This window comes from Trachypithecus francoisi, unplaced genomic scaffold (genome assembly GCF_009764315.1).
Source record: "Trachypithecus francoisi isolate TF-2019V2 unplaced genomic scaffold, Tfra_2.0 Lachesis_group16, whole genome shotgun sequence".
Lineage (NCBI taxonomy): Eukaryota > Metazoa > Chordata > Mammalia > Primates > Cercopithecidae > Trachypithecus > Trachypithecus francoisi.
In genome coordinates, this window is record NW_022681461.1 from 29520696 (window position 1) to 29535790 (window position 15095).

The 15095-nt window shown below is 44.1% G+C and overlaps 2 protein-coding genes across 6 annotated transcripts in view; both read right to left on the minus strand.

Annotated features, from left to right (window-relative positions):
• Positions 1–4249: 4249 nt before the first annotated feature.
• Positions 4250–6382, minus strand: LOC117099325 (forkhead box protein D4-like 1). Its single transcript, XM_033238739.1, is given in 2 exon segments — positions 4250–5333; positions 5336–6382. Coding segments are annotated over 2 exon segments (1242 nt in total). The 5' UTR covers positions 6069–6382; the 3' UTR covers positions 4250–4824.
• A 2911-nt stretch (positions 6383–9293) lies between these two features.
• LOC117098509 (putative COBW domain-containing protein 7) overlaps positions 9294–15095 on the minus strand; it is a 53987-nt gene continuing 48185 nt past the window's right edge. For 3 of the 5 annotated variants that reach the window (XM_033237166.1, XM_033237164.1, XM_033237169.1), the window contains 4 exons: positions 11636–11704; positions 11467–11532; positions 10209–10338; positions 9296–9821 (listed from right to left, as the gene is read on the minus strand). In XM_033237166.1, coding sequence (XP_033093057.1) covers positions 9715–9821; positions 10209–10338; positions 11467–11532; positions 11636–11704 — 372 coding nt within the window. In that variant the 3' untranslated portion in view covers positions 9296–9714. Of the gene's footprint in view, positions 9822–10208; positions 10339–11466; positions 11533–11635; positions 11705–15095 lie in introns of all 5 variants that reach the window. The other 2 variants (XM_033237168.1, XM_033237165.1) reach the window with 1 other exon arrangement.

Consider the following 15095-nt stretch of genomic DNA (forward strand, 5'->3'; position numbering starts at 1 on the left):
TTGCCTGGATTTGGGAATGAAACTCTTCACTGGCTAAGCAAACTATAACTGTCCCAAAATATTCTTAATTACTGATTTCAATAAACATATCCCTTCCTTCTCAGAACAACTAAGAAAATGAAGTTTATGTTCAGGTAAACCTGACAATGTTAAGGTACTTGAGTAACAGAGAACTAACCATTAACTGAATTTCATACTGGACTCTCAAATCCTTTTTCTTTTTCTACTCTAATGCTTTCTTTGGATGGGGCGAATTTTTCTATTGTTAGCAATCACCTATGAAAGTTTTTTGCAGGTGGTGTATATGGAATCAATGAATGTTTAAAATCCATTAAAAAGAATTTCAGCGATTACATGAAAACATAGCTAGAAAAACTAAAATATTTTTGTAGAAATTACCAGAAGGTTACATTAACAATTAGAATAAGGTTACTATTTAGACTGTTAATGTGGAAAGAAATTTCTGAGCATTTTTCCAGAAGGCTGGGGAGGAATGAGAATCATGACTCCCCACACTTCCAACAAAATGTGGTGAAGGACTGGTGCAAACTCTCAGAAGCCACCATTTGCTAAATCTCCCCTCCAGCCTTGTTAATCCTTACTGCCATTTAATTCCATTATTTGTCTCGTGGTGGTTTCTGCTGTTTCTCTAAATTTTCTAACGACCGTTATTAAGTAAAAATGAAAGGAATGGGGCCGTGTGATCTAGGCAGCCTAGAGATATTTTGGAATCATAAGCTACTTTCCAATGTATAAACAGACTTTATTCATTTTGGATACTCAACGTACACAGAATCCGGACTGCGGAGTGTTACCGCCGTGCCAGAAGGCACCTGCGTGGGACTTGCTGGCAACTGACAGGCCCCTCTGCTTGCAGCCCTCGGCCAGTCTCCGGAGACCCCTAGTTCACCGGTTCCTGGACGTTCTCTTTCCTCTCCAGGGGCCACCACCTCCACTCCTACTCCTGTAGACTCCGACCTCCTGACCTCCTTGCGACAGCCCCGCTTCCCCCGACCCCCTCATCTCTTGGACCTTCATCCCAGGTCAGCGCAGCGCAACTTCCTGGGCAAGTTTCACGCTGCCAGGATCCAGGGCGGGGCGACAAAGTGGAGAGCTGGATCAAGACTCGGGAGAGGAACTCCGGCTTCAGAGCTGCTCACCTCCGCCGCCGCCTCGGGAAGGCGGCTGGGGTTAGGAGGTGGCTTTGGGCCTGCAGGGAGCCCAGGGGAGGGATTCCCGGTACCGACGGCGCCTACATCGAGGGGTGCCTGGGTTCTTGGGGACCACGAGAGGAAAAAGAACGAAAATTACACCAGGGAGGAAGAACGCACAGAACGCTCCTCTCTGAAGCAGAGTGCTCTAGTCAGGCGTGGGCCGGAATGCGGTCTAGGGCAGTCTGGCGGCGCCGTTCCCCGCGCTCGGCAGAGGCTTCCAGAAAAATCCACAGCCCGGGGCGCCGGGGTATGGAACTGACCGCGCGAGTCTTTCGGCGCGACTGGGTCTCAGGGAGAGAAACGCGCTTCCTGGTGCCGGGGGTTGTGGGACAGAGGCCTGGAGGAAGAATTCGGGGCCCTGGCCCAGGTCAGGCTTCCACCCCTGCGACCCACTTCCACCCCTGCGACCCGCAAGAGGCCCAGGCAGGAAAGGTGACGTGCGCGCGCGGAGTTAGTGGTTCAGAAAGCAAACCCGGCCAGGTGCTACTGCCTGAGGGTCCTCGGGAGAGTTTCTTAATTTCTCCGAGTTACCTACTTCTAGTCTGGAAAATGGAGAATTCTGTAGTGTCTTCTTCAGTGAGTTCTGGGAGTGCTAAAGGAGGATCCGGTGCCTGGCAGACCGGAAGCAGGGGGGAAACAGTTACTAGTGAGACTAGCGGGCAGGACAGTGTATGGCGAGGGGTGAGGGGGCCTCCCCGCGCCTCCCAGCCCTTCGCGCTCGGCTCCAGCTCTTCTGCTTCCTTTCCCGGGCAGCTCTAGGCTTAGCTATCAGCCAGTCCTCAAGAAGACCATCCCGAGGGTCGAAGACCACCCTCGACCCTCGACCCTCGACCCTGAACCCTTCGTGCAACTTGGAAGAGCCGCGATTTTAAAACCGAGCCTCACGGTTACAGAAGCCCGGGATCTGTGAGGCGTCCGGGACCTCCTTGCAGAACCGCGGGGACCCGGCCTGGGATCCAGAGTGTGGCCTCTTATTCAGTGCAGTCAGGAAAGCGGCCAGGTCTGGTCACCGCGCAAAGCACTACGCGCCCCAGGGACGCGTCCTTGCCTAGGGGGGCTGCCGCGCCTCCACAACGCCTGGTCTGCCCGGCAAGTGCTCGGTGTCGTTGGCGGGTTCGTAGCCGCGCCAGGTGATCGTCCGTTCCGCGAGCCGGGCAGGACAACCGCTGAGGGTCACACCCGAAGGCCGTACCTCTCCACCCCGCCTGGGTGCTTCCAAACAGGTGGACCCGAAGCTCCTGTTTGATCAGAGAATAATGAATGTTTAATTTACTACGCCACTGAACTGATTGTTTAAATATTCGTCTTTGGATATGGTTTCATTAGACAAAAATTAGGAGCTTGGAGGCCGTTCTGGGACGGGGTCTGACCCTCTGGCACCCATTTTCGTAGCTGTGTTGGTCTGGCCTCGGGCAAGGGAAGGAAGAAAATTCGGAGGGTGCCAAGAAAGCCTAAAGAAAGTCCCTTCTGTGTTCAGCGGCCAGCTTCAGCCGCTCCGCCAGGACGTTTGTTGACAATAAATGAATGAAAGTCAGTCTGGAGACGTTTTCGCACAAAGGGGAGAGGGGAGTTGGAACGTGAACCGGCGAGAACCTGGCATGAAATAGGACCCCTGTATTCTCAGTTTGTTTCCAAACTCTTAGACTGCCCCAGCTCTGCCGAATTTGCTAAAAGTGATCTGTTTCGGACGCTGGTGGTGCTATGGGGCTAACGGCTACCTGTGCAAAGAAAAGGGAAGAGTTGGAAGCTGGGGTCTGGGCAGCTACCAAGGGTGGGGCTTGGGAACTTTTCAGAACGTCCTCAGAACCGCAGGAGCCAGGAGTAAGTCTCCTGTAGGGGATCTCAGGTAGGTCATGCCGAAGAAATTCCAAGAGATGAGATGGAGAAGAGAAGCTGGAGTAAAAATCGGCCAATTAGACTTCTGTAAAAATGTGTGTCTCCATTTTTTGTCCTCCCTCCTGAAGTAAGAAATTCATAGCTGGAGGGTGGGGAGTAGATGGGGGCTGGGGGAAAAACTTTCTCACATTCACAGAGCAGCTTCCCTCAGAGCGGCACGGAATCGGGAACCCCACTCAGAACAGGGGAAAGCAGCCGAATTCCTAGAAATTTGTTTTCTTTGTGGGCAGCAATTCGTGATGGGCGTTCTTGTCTGGTTTCCCCCCATCCCGTCCCCTGACGCCAAGTAACAATTAAACCTTTCTAGTCGCAAAATCTTCAAGTTTTTTTTTTTTTAAGACAGAGTCTTGCTCTGGCGCCCAGGCTGGAGTGCGGTGGCACAATCTCGGTTCACTGCAAGCTCCGCCTCCCGGGTTCACGCCATTCTCCTGCCTCAGTCTCCTGAGTAGCTGGGACTACAGGCGCCCCCACCACGCCCGGATAATTTTTTGTATCTTTTAGTAGGGTCGGGGTTTCACCATGTTAGCCAGGATGGTCTCAATCTCCTGACCTCGTGATTCGCCCGCCTCGGCCTCCCAAAGTGCTGGGATTACAGGCGTGAGCCACCATGCCCGGCCCAGAATTTTTTTAAGGATTAAGTTTTGAAAATTCTAATGCTTTAAAACATATATATAGCCTTTTTATTTTCCCTGAGTAAATGTTGGCCACTGTATTTCAAATTGATCTCAAATTGTTTTCCAGCTTGTTGGGGGGGGGGGGTGATGAAAAATATATGGAGAATATATTTACATGCCCTCCTAGTTTTTTCTTTTGGAAGTCTCATAAATAGTAAATTTCCTATTTTAAAAGCCAGGACATTTTCAACCTCAAATATTTGGAAGTTTTTAAGGCCATATTAACATGGATTACTTCTGCTATCTATAATAAATATGAATTGTGAAAATAAATTGAGAGAAAATAACGTGGGTTTTAAAAAGTTCCATTTAGAAAGGGAAGAATGAGACGTAATAGAAAATAAACAATGTAGTGTAGTGACTTAGCATTTTATTTCATCTATATAACTAGGCTTACTTTTAACATTAAAGATGGCACGTCAGAACCACAGATAAGAAATCAATGTTCTGAAATTAATATGCTACTTACATTAAACATCCCTATCAGGAAGACAGAGAGCGGAAGCATTTTGCACTTGACTTAGGAATAATACTTCCAGTTCCAAGGAAGTAAAGAAGGGGGAACATGTTTGGCATCGGAAGCTGTGTTTTTGTTTGCTTGCTTTTCTTTTAATGCCAGAACAAAATACCCCACTCACGTTCATAGTCCCCCAGGAAATGTGCAAATCGGGAAAGCCGTAGAAGCCACAACCGAAGGCAAGAAAAAACGACTTGACGCCCTGCGAAGGTTACATTCAGGTGGTTTTTAGAGGAACGTAATCCAGCTGTTTCTTTCTAACCATTTTGCAGGAAACAGAAGTTCTTGTTCGCTCTGCAGCGGGGTTCAGATGCACACGCCCAGGATGGGCTGCACAAGGTGGAGTGAGCAGCTGCGGGTGGCTCCGCCCTCCCACCTGGCTCTTGGAGGGCCCTGCGGAATTGGCCAGGGAACTGGGCGTGGGTGATACTCAAAAAGCCGGTGAGGTCCCCTCTCCGCCCAAAGGAGCAGCCAGCGAAGTCAGCCTGGAGCCCTCTGCCACTGCCTGATACCTCAGCAGCGCCTAGGCGGCCGACAGGTGCCCGCCCAGCACCGCGCCCTTGGTTGGAGCGCAGCCTTTGGCGCAGTACTCCTGCTGATGCTGCTGCTGTTGCTGCAAAATTGTCCGAGCAGCGGCGGCGGCAGACACATGCAGCAAAGGGGCAGCGGCCTGGGGATGCAACAGACATGATGGTCGCTGGAGCAGGTGGCAGTAGCTCCAGGCGGTCGGGGACAAACTCTGCGCAGCCCCTGTACCCCCTCCCCTGACCCCTTGCATAATACTCTCAATGCTGAAAGAGATGCATCCGCCTCCCGGTCTCGACGCCAGACCCTTGCCCTCCTCCCAAGACTGGGGACCAAGTGAGGGCTGCAGCACGGGAAGGGTGCCCGGGGTCTCCAGGTCCCCGGTTTCTGCTTTCTTCGGTGCCTCGGTATAGGTCGGGGCCGAGAGCAGTAGGTAGCGAAGAGGATGTGGGTGCAGCAGAGCACACGGGCGTCTCCCGGGGGCGGCGGTGGGGTAGGCCCCGGGACAGGTTGTGGCGGGGCAGGGGCCCCAAGCAGAGGGCCTGCGTGGGGGTTGTGCAGGGCGGCGTGTGCAGCAGGTAGAGGGAAGGGGTGGGGCAGGTGGGCTCCCGGGGTCAGTTGGTGGCGCTTGAAACGCTTCCTACGCCGGAGAAAGCTGCCATTGTCGAACATGTCCTGGGAGGCGGGGTCCAGGCTCCAGTAGTTGCCCTTGCCTGGGTGGCCCGGCTCGCGGGGGATCTTGACAAAGCAGTCGTTCAGCGAGAGGTTGTGGCGGATGCTGTTCTGCCAGGCGGGGAACTTGCGGCGGTAGTAGGGGAAGCGGCCACTAATGAAGGCGCAGATGCCACTGAGCGTGAGGCGCTTGTGAGGGCTTTGCAGGATGGCCATGGTGATGAGCGCGATGTACGAGTAGGGGGGCTTTGCCGGCTGCGGGGCGTCTCCAGAGGCCGCCGCAGACCTTGGCGGTGCCCTGAACTTGGTGCCAAACTCCGAGGGGTCGCTCGGGCCGCCGCCGCCCTCGATGTGCTCTCGGGGAAGCGCACCCCCGCCCCACCGTGCCACCTGCAGCCCCGGCTGGGGCGACTGCTCTAGGAACGACTGGCTCGCCTCCTTCTCCTCGTCCTCCCCCTCGTCTTCATCTTCCTCCTCTCCCAGGACATCGATTTTACCTTCTTCTCGATCGGAGTCCCGGAAGCTGCGCTGAGGTGTGGAGCGAAGGCGCTCAGCTCTTGGCGAGTTCATGGAGGAGCAGGTGCTTCAGTTGCAGGGAATGTGGCGGCCGGCTGATCACCTGGCCTAGGGCGGGCTCAGCTGGAGGCCTGGGATGAATGTTGCAAGAAGCAGGAACGCTAGTGGTTACCCTTTGGGATGTTTTCGTCTGCTTGTTTCTACTCCTTTCCAACAACGTCCGGCAAAGATGCACTTTGCCTTTTATAAAAGCTACTTCAAGACCATGTGTGGTGGACTCCCCGCTTTGTAACCCTTCTTCCCCTACCTCGGAGCGGTGCCACTCCCTCCTGACGTAGTCCAATGATGAGGGTCTTCTGGGCAAACACCAGACCGAGAAAAGCCCAGGCCCCTCCTCCTCGCACTCACTTGCCACGAAGGAAGATGCTCTACTCATCCCGCGCAGCCAGCCAGTTGGCCGGCCTTTGCATGGGTTCTGTTAAGGTGCATTTAAAACCGCACAAATAAAAACGAGATAGGAAAGTATGATACTCAGCAATCTTGGCCAGGCTTTGCATGGGTTAAGGCGCATTTAAAACCGCGCAAATAAAAACGAGGTAGAAAAGTATGATACTCAACAATCTATGACCACCTCGACATGCAGCCTTCCCTCCTGGAGAAAAGAAATGGTGGGGCGGGGGGCTGAAATGTACACGGTTGTTTGTAAAGGAATGTGTAACCGAAAAAGTATGTTTTAGTGTTTCACAGCTGGTAATCACCCATTTTCATTGGTAGAGTCTGTCCTTACCCAGAATGGTGAGCTGAATTATATTTTAGGTTCTGACAACATTCCCAAGCTGAATAGGGGGCTTCAGGGGATTGTTGCTTTGCTCCTTCTATCTTCCTCCCCACCTCCCCAAGATACTCTCCCTGACTCACATTTTCAGAAAAGGTTCAAACGTCCCAGCACTAAATTGTGTGAGTTTATTCAGGGAAGGCAGGAGAGCTCATATGGAGCCCTCTGTCCCCTTGCAGCAATGGTTCTCCAACTTCTTTGAATATTTAACCACAGTAAGAAATACCTTTTATATCACAATCTTACACATACAGACATAATACATATCTAAGATGGGTTTCACAAAACAATATATTTACACTATAGTGATCACTGATATTTCGTTTTTTTAAAAATGGCCATAACCAACTAATTGATTTCACACATACCAGTGTGGGCCTAGTTTGAAAATTCCTGTTCTGACAAAGTGGCCCTACATACAAGAAATGCACCCAGTCTATAAGGGCTTTTCTCTCTCCCTTTCCTCCTTCCTTTCTTCATCCTTTTTAACCAATTCATTTTTAGAGACAGGGTCTATGTTGCGCAGGCTGGCTTTGAATCCCTGAGCTCAAGTGATCCTCCCACCTCAGCCTCCTGAGTAGGTGGGACTACAGGCGTGCCACTATGCCTGGCTCTGGCTCTTCATTCTTTTTTTTCCCCCTGAGATGGAGTCGCTCTGTCACCCAGGCTGGAGTGCAGTGACACAATCTAGGATCACTGCAAGCTCTGCCTCCCAGGTTCACGCCATTCTCCCGCCTCAACCTCCTGAGTGGTTGGGACTGCAGGCGCCTGCCACCACGCCCAGCTAATTTGGTTGGTTGGTTATTTATTTATTTATATATTCGGGACGGAGTCTTGCTCTGTTGCCCGGGTTGGAGTGCAGTGGTGCGATCTCAGCTCACTGCAAGCTCCGCCTCCCGGGTTCATGCCATTCTCCTGCCTCAGCCTCCTGAGTAGCTGGGACTACAGGCGCCCGCCACCATGCCCCGCTAATTTTTTGTATTTTTAGTAGAGACGGGGTTTCACCGTGTTAGCCACGATGGTCTCGATCTCCTGATCTCGTGATCTGCTCGCCTCGGCCTCCCAAAGTGCTGGGATTACTGGCGTGAGCCACCGCGCCCGGCCTCTTCATTCTTTCAGAAATGTCAACATTAAGTGCTTTTACCTTAATAATAAAACTTGGGACTTCAATGAGGCAAGAAGGGGCTGTAGTGTTGCCTTTAAATCAGTGGGTCCTCATTCACTATCTGCACTGGGGAGGGGCAATATGACAGCAGAATTGTTCAACTCACTCACTCGACATCCTTAGAAGTAACACGATTTTTAGATTGGCTTCATTAAAATTAGCTCAGAGATTAAAGTAGCACTACAGGGGATAAAACTTAATATTTGTTATATTAATAAAGATCTTATTAAAATACCAAGTAAGATACTATGCCACAGTATATATTAATAATTTAAAACCCACCTACTTGGGGAATCTTTGAGGTGCCATCTAATAAAAATGCAGCATAAAATAGTATTATGCCATTGATTGTCACAGTGTCTATAATTATGACAATAGAATGTTCAGTGAGAAATCAAACGCCAACTGCAAGCGCAAAATATGATAAAAAAAAAAATAGCTTAAAGTAGCTAGTGCCTCCAGGATAAAATCTGGAAAACAGTTTTCTTGATAATCTTTTTTTAAAACTTCGCTACTCCTGAAGTTTCTATCCTTTAAGGCTCCTCAGTTTATATGCAGCTTGTAGGGGCAAATAACAGACAGGTTTGAGCCTAACAGATTTGTTTGAATCCCAAATTTACCAATGACTGCTTGTGTGACCTACTAAACTAAGCTCCAGGAGGGCCAGGCCGGGTGTCTTATTCAACCACAAAATCCCAGATGCCTCCTCCCCAGCACCCCCTGCATGGCATGTGAGGCACATTTCCTCCATCAGCATAGGAATCGGATGACCTGGGAAAGGGAGTATTGTTAGTTTTCCTAGCGCCAACTTCTATAGGGATTGGGGTTATTTAAAAATGAAAGGAGAAAATAAGGAGGCGCTCAAAAACAAAACACAAAACCCACATTGACGGGGGTATGTCAAAGGTGGAACAGGAGAAAACAGAAAAGAGTTCCCAATGGCCAAAGCTGGGATAATTTGAGCAACAAAATAAAGTAGTATTAAATTGTAACCCAAAGTATAAAATATTCATGTGTCCACACTGATAAACATAAATGAGTGAACTAATAAAGCGAAAGCAACAACTGTCCCTTGCAGAAAAATTTCAATTAATTATGTAGACACTCCACTCCCAAGAAAGTACACTACAACTCCTCATTCTTTTAGTGTGCGCGTTGCATAGTGATTTCCTTCCAAAGAGCACAGTATGAAATGGGGGAAAACAGTAAGTTTACAATGGAGATATCTGACAAACACTCCTTCAGCCAGGTGATCAGGTGGCCAACAACAACATCAATAATAGTCATAACCTTTTATTTCATGTAATAAAATGGTGACATTTACTTGTTTTAAAAAAATTAATAACAATGTAATCATTATATCTCTGCAATCAGCTGAAGTTCTAAGAAAAACTGACAATGTTGAAAGTTTTATCATCATTGTTATAAACTTTCATGTTCAGTGTATGTAAACTCCAAAGTCAATTTCAAAAGGTATTTTTGTGAACTGTCATTCTTAAAGAAAAAAAAAAGGGTATTATATATAATTGTATGAATGTTCAATGTTTTACAACACTGATTTGCTACATTTTATGTATGCTGTAAAATACCATTTTAAAGTATATTGGAATTCGTAACTAAAGTAATAAATAAATGCTTGAAATATACCCAGTAGAAACATTTTTATTAGCCAATCCTTTTGATAATAAATGCTTCTAGTGTTATGTACAAACTTGATCTTCTTTGAAATGTGTTGTCCACCGCTTTTCTGTTTCTGTCACAGTAGCTATAAATAGCTGTTTAAGGATATCCTTATCTAAATTCCTGCCTGCAAACAAAACGAAATATGACATGATTACATTATGCTTATTAAAATGACACAGTTCACCTATCAATTGCAGTTCATTAAATGCTTTATGGTGTTTAGAAATTTACAAAAATAATAGTAATTGAGTAATTCCATCCTTAACTTTCTAGTTAAGTATATCAAAACCACATTGCTGGTTGGATTAATCACTTTTCTAAAACTGAAAAAGAACAAAAGTCCTAACAAGGTTTTATGAATGTTATAACATGATAAAGATGAAACATTGGCCACAAGCTCATTTAGTTATAAAAGAGGACCTGAATGGTTAATCTGTTTAAGTGGCACATGATATCCCTTTCAAATATATTTTTCACTTTGTTTTAGAAGTGTTAATCCTTTGTGACTTACCAATGAGGACCAATCGATTTGTTCTCTCAGTGTCATCCTTCCAGCTCACTGGAGTCTCCTCCAGATCATAGAGCTCATGGACACCCTGGACAATCACTTGTTGTGGTTTGTCTTTGATTGACACCAATCCCTGCTCAAAGGAGAATTGACTGAACATTAATCAGGTTCAGTTCAAACTTAAAAGCAGAAATAGAGCATCAATGTTAATGAATTATTGATATTCACTTAAAAAATACAAACTGTTAAGCTGAGAAAATTACTTAATTCCAATTATTTGTGAATTACAAAAAGTTTCTTATTTTTAATTTTCAAAAAAGGTTTCTGTGTATTGATTTTTTTTGAACAATCTCCTTTTCTAATGATAAAGTTAGTACATATATTAGGATGGTTTTTCAGTGTTATTTATCACAACCAAAACCTGAAACAAAATGATGAAATATATATCATATCCTATTGATTAAAGATTTTATATAATGTTTCACAGTTTTAGTGGGAAAAGTTGAGAAGTTAAAGGACTTTGGTTATATTATATTAAATTAAATAATTTGTTTTAGAAATGGGTTGCAGTCAATGAACAATGATGAAATAAAGAAAAACTATTGTATTTATCTGAATAAAAGTTCATTTTGTATTGATTTGCAGAAATGAGAAACGAATTATCTGATAAACTGGCTCCTATGGGGATGAAATTAACTTATTTGAAATAATGTTTTTAATATACCAAAAACTTTGTGCATACTTGTGAGCACACAAGAGTAGACACTCAACTTGATGACGGTTAAGCATATACCTAGAATCACTGCTTCCTGGAAGAAATACCGTTCATGACTTAAATACCCAAATTTCAAGTAATGTGAGGGGGTTTCTAAACACAGAACAAGAATTATTCTAGTCCTTTGTAACTTTGTTTAGAGTATGACAAATGTTTAGTGTCTGCTAAATGCATCAGGAAGCATAATGTTCAGCAGAAGTGAGATTTGCAACATTATTTCTCTGTACTTGGGCAGAGAGAGCAGAAGGTAACATTTCAAAGCACACAGGTTGTTCTAGCTGCAACCCTAAAGGAAGCTATGCAAATAAATCATGCCTTATGCAGCGATTTCCAAAGCTCCTTTTCAGTCATGAAAATAATAAAGAAAAATGAAAGTAGACAAAGATGATTCGTACTACAACCAGTGTTTCTGTTTAAAACCAAATACGGTTTTTGTAACAGCCAAGAAAAGGACTTTGTTCAAAAGTCTACAACAGTAAACTGTACCTTCAGCCTTATGACCTCCATGCAGTGATTGTCCTTGTTTCTCACATTCTTTTCCCACAGGAGATTCTGTATCAAGTGACATATTTTAATAAGACCAACCATTGCTAATAGCAACAACTATGTAACAAAACCATTGATAAATCATTAATCAGTTAAAAATTGCATTCACCTGAATAAATATATTAAGATGTTCTTCCTTTGAATTTCCTGGTACTTCAAATGTGATTGTAATAATACTCTGTAAATCAAGGGAAAGAATAATAATTCTTTATAGTCATATCAATGTATTTTTAAATCACAAATTTTAAGATGAAAAGGTACATATTCATGGAATTTTACATTGCCTAAACCATATATATTAGATATTATACTTTCCTCAGCATGTGTGCTGTTTTTTTGGAATTAACAACTCCATTTCCTACATTCTGCAGAGGTACCAATGGGTTTAGTATTTACACAAACTACTACCTTGTATTTTTAAAAACCCACTCAAAAACCCTGATGAAAGGGTCCTCATTATTTAATTCATTCTTTCATGGATTCTCAGCAATAAGAATATATGTAACACATACAATGTACTCACTACACAGGGCCAGATACTTTTGCCTGAGTCACCTCATTTCATCTTTTGACTTACTCTTCACAACAATCCTGGGGAGTGAAGATAATTATTTCATTTTATAAATTGGGGGAAATAAGAGTCAAAAAACAAGCTACCCAGAGCCAGGAATAAAATTCAAAACTAAAGTAAATTTGTTCTCTTAAAAAAAAAAAAATACAAAAGAAAGGCTTGGCTTATCTTTAACTGAATAAGCATGTGCCAAGAGGAGAAGAGTTCTTAGCGGTGAGAATGATAGGATAATGCCCTCTTTGGCTTTAGTAAGGGTGACATCATCACGTATTGAATATTAACGTTAGGATTTATTTTTCTTCTTTATCTTGATAAATCTCTCACTGTCTACCCTAAAGAAACAGAAGCTTAACATTTCCTCTAACAGGTCACATAATTAAAACCTAAACTTCCCTTTGCCAATATAACCCCAAATTTCAAACTCAGAGATGAAAATACACAAGGGCTAAATATAACATTATAAAAACATAAACCCCATCTTGGAAAATAGAGGCTCAAAAGCCAAGCTCAAAATGACTTTAAAAAGGTAGAAAATAATATACTGAAGCACAGCTTTGCATAACTTCCTAGAACTGCATATCTGGCCTAGCAATTTTACTGACCATTACATAATCATACAGGCTTACAACAGAAAATACAAAAAGAGCAAAACTATTTTTTAATCCAAACTCAGAGAATCGCTAAAGGTAAGTATTAAAGGCCAATTTAAGCACAAACATGAGACATTTCTTTCTTTCCATAGGTTATTGGGGAACAGGTGGTGTTAGCTAACTTCTTCAGCGGTGATTTGAGATTTTGGTACACCTATCACCTGAGTAGTATACACTGCACCCGATTTGTAGTCTTTTATCCCTCATCCCCTTCTCACCCTTTCCCCCTGAGTCCCCAAAGTCCAATGTGTCATTCTTATGCCTTTGCATCCTCATAGCTTAGCTCCCACTTATGAGTGAGAACATAGTGATGTTTGATTTTCCATTCCTGAGTTATTTCACTTAGAATAATAGTCTCCAATCTTACCCAGGTCACTGCAAATGCCATTAATTCACTCCTTTTTATGGCTGAGGAGTATTCCATTGTGTGTGTGTATGTATGTGTGTGTATGTGTATATATATATATATGTGTGTGTGTATATATATACACACACACTACAGTTATATATATATACACATATATATATGTGTGTGTGTATATATATATATACACACACACTACAGTTTCTTTATCCACACATTGACTGATGGGCCTTTGGGTTGGTTCCACGTTTTTGCAATTGCGAATTGTGCTGCTATAAACACGCATGTGCATGTATCTTTTTTGTACAATGACTTCTTTTCCTCTGGGTGGATACCCACTAGTGGGATTGCTGGACCAAATGGTAGTTCTACTTTAGTTCTTTTTTTTTTTTTTTTTTTGAGACCGAGTCTGGCTCTGTCACCCAGGCTGGAGTGCAGTGGCGCAATCTCTACTTACTGCAAGCTCCGCCTCCCGAGTTTACGTCATTCGCCTATCTCAGCCTTCCGAGTAGCTGGGACTACAGGTGCCCGCCACCATGCCTGGCTAATTTTTTGTATTTTTAGTAGAAACAGGGTTTCACCGTGTCAGCCAGGATGGTCTCAATCTCCTGACCTCATGACCCGCCCGCCTCAGCCTCCCAAAGTGCTGGGATTACAGGCGTGAGCCACCATGCCCAGCCATACTTTTGTTCTTTAAGGAATCTTTTTTCCATAGTGGTTGTACTAGTTTACATTCCCACCAACAGTGTAGAAGTGTTCCCTGTTCACCACATCCATGCCAACATCTACTATTTTATTTTTATTTTTTTATTATGGCCATTCTTGCAGAAATAAGGTGGTATCACACTGTGGTTTTGATTTGCATTTCCCTGATCATTAGTGACGCTGAGCATTTTTTCATATGTTTATTGGCCATTTGTATATCTTCTTTTGAGAACTGTCTATTCATGTCCTTAGCCCACTATTTGATGGGATTGTTTTCTTGCTGATTTGCTGGAGTTTGTTGTAGATTCTGGATATTTGTTGTCAGATATATATATATATTATGAAAGATTTTCTCCTTCTCTGTGCGTTGTCTGTTTACTCTGCTGTTCCTTTTGCTGTGCAAAAGTTCTTTAGTTTAATTAAGTCTCAGCTATTTATCTTTGTTTCTACTGCATTTCCTTTTGGGTTCATGAAATCCTTGCCTAAGTCAATGTCTAGAAGGATTTTTCCAATGGTATCTTTTAGAATTTTTATAGTTTCCGGTATTAGATTTAAATCTTTAATCTATCTTGAGTTGATTTTTGTATACAGTGGAAGACGAGGATCCAGTTTCATTCTCCTACATGTGGCTAGCCAATTAACCCAGCACCATTTGTTGAAAAGGGTATCCTTTCCAAACTTTACGTTTTTGTTTGCTTTGTTGAAGATCAGTTGGCTGTAAGTATTTGGGTTTATTTCTGGGTTGTCTATTCTGTTCCATTGGTCTATGTGCCTATTTTTATAACAGTATCATGTTGTTTTGGTGACTATGGCCTTATAGTGTAAGTTTGAAATCAGATAATGTGATGCCTCCAGATTTGTTCTTTTTGCTTAGTCTTGCTTTGACTATGCGTATATGTATGTTAAACCATCCCTGCATCCCTGGTATGAAACCCCTTGATCATGGTGGATTATCCTTTTGATACATTGTTGGAATCAGTCAGCTAGAATTTTCTTAAGGATTTTAGCATCTATGTTCAAGGATATTGGTTGGTAGTTTTCTTCTTTGGTTATGTCCTTTTCTGGTTTTGGTATTAGGGTGATACTGGCTTCATAGAATGATTTAGGGAGGATTCCTTCTTTCTCTCTCTTGTGGAATAGTGTCTTTAGGACTGGTACTAATTCTTTGAATATCTGGTGGAATTTTGTTGTGAATCCGTATAGTCCTGGACATTTTTTTGTTGGTAATTTTTAAATTACCATTTCAATCTCCCTGCTTGTTACTGGTCTGTTCAGGGTA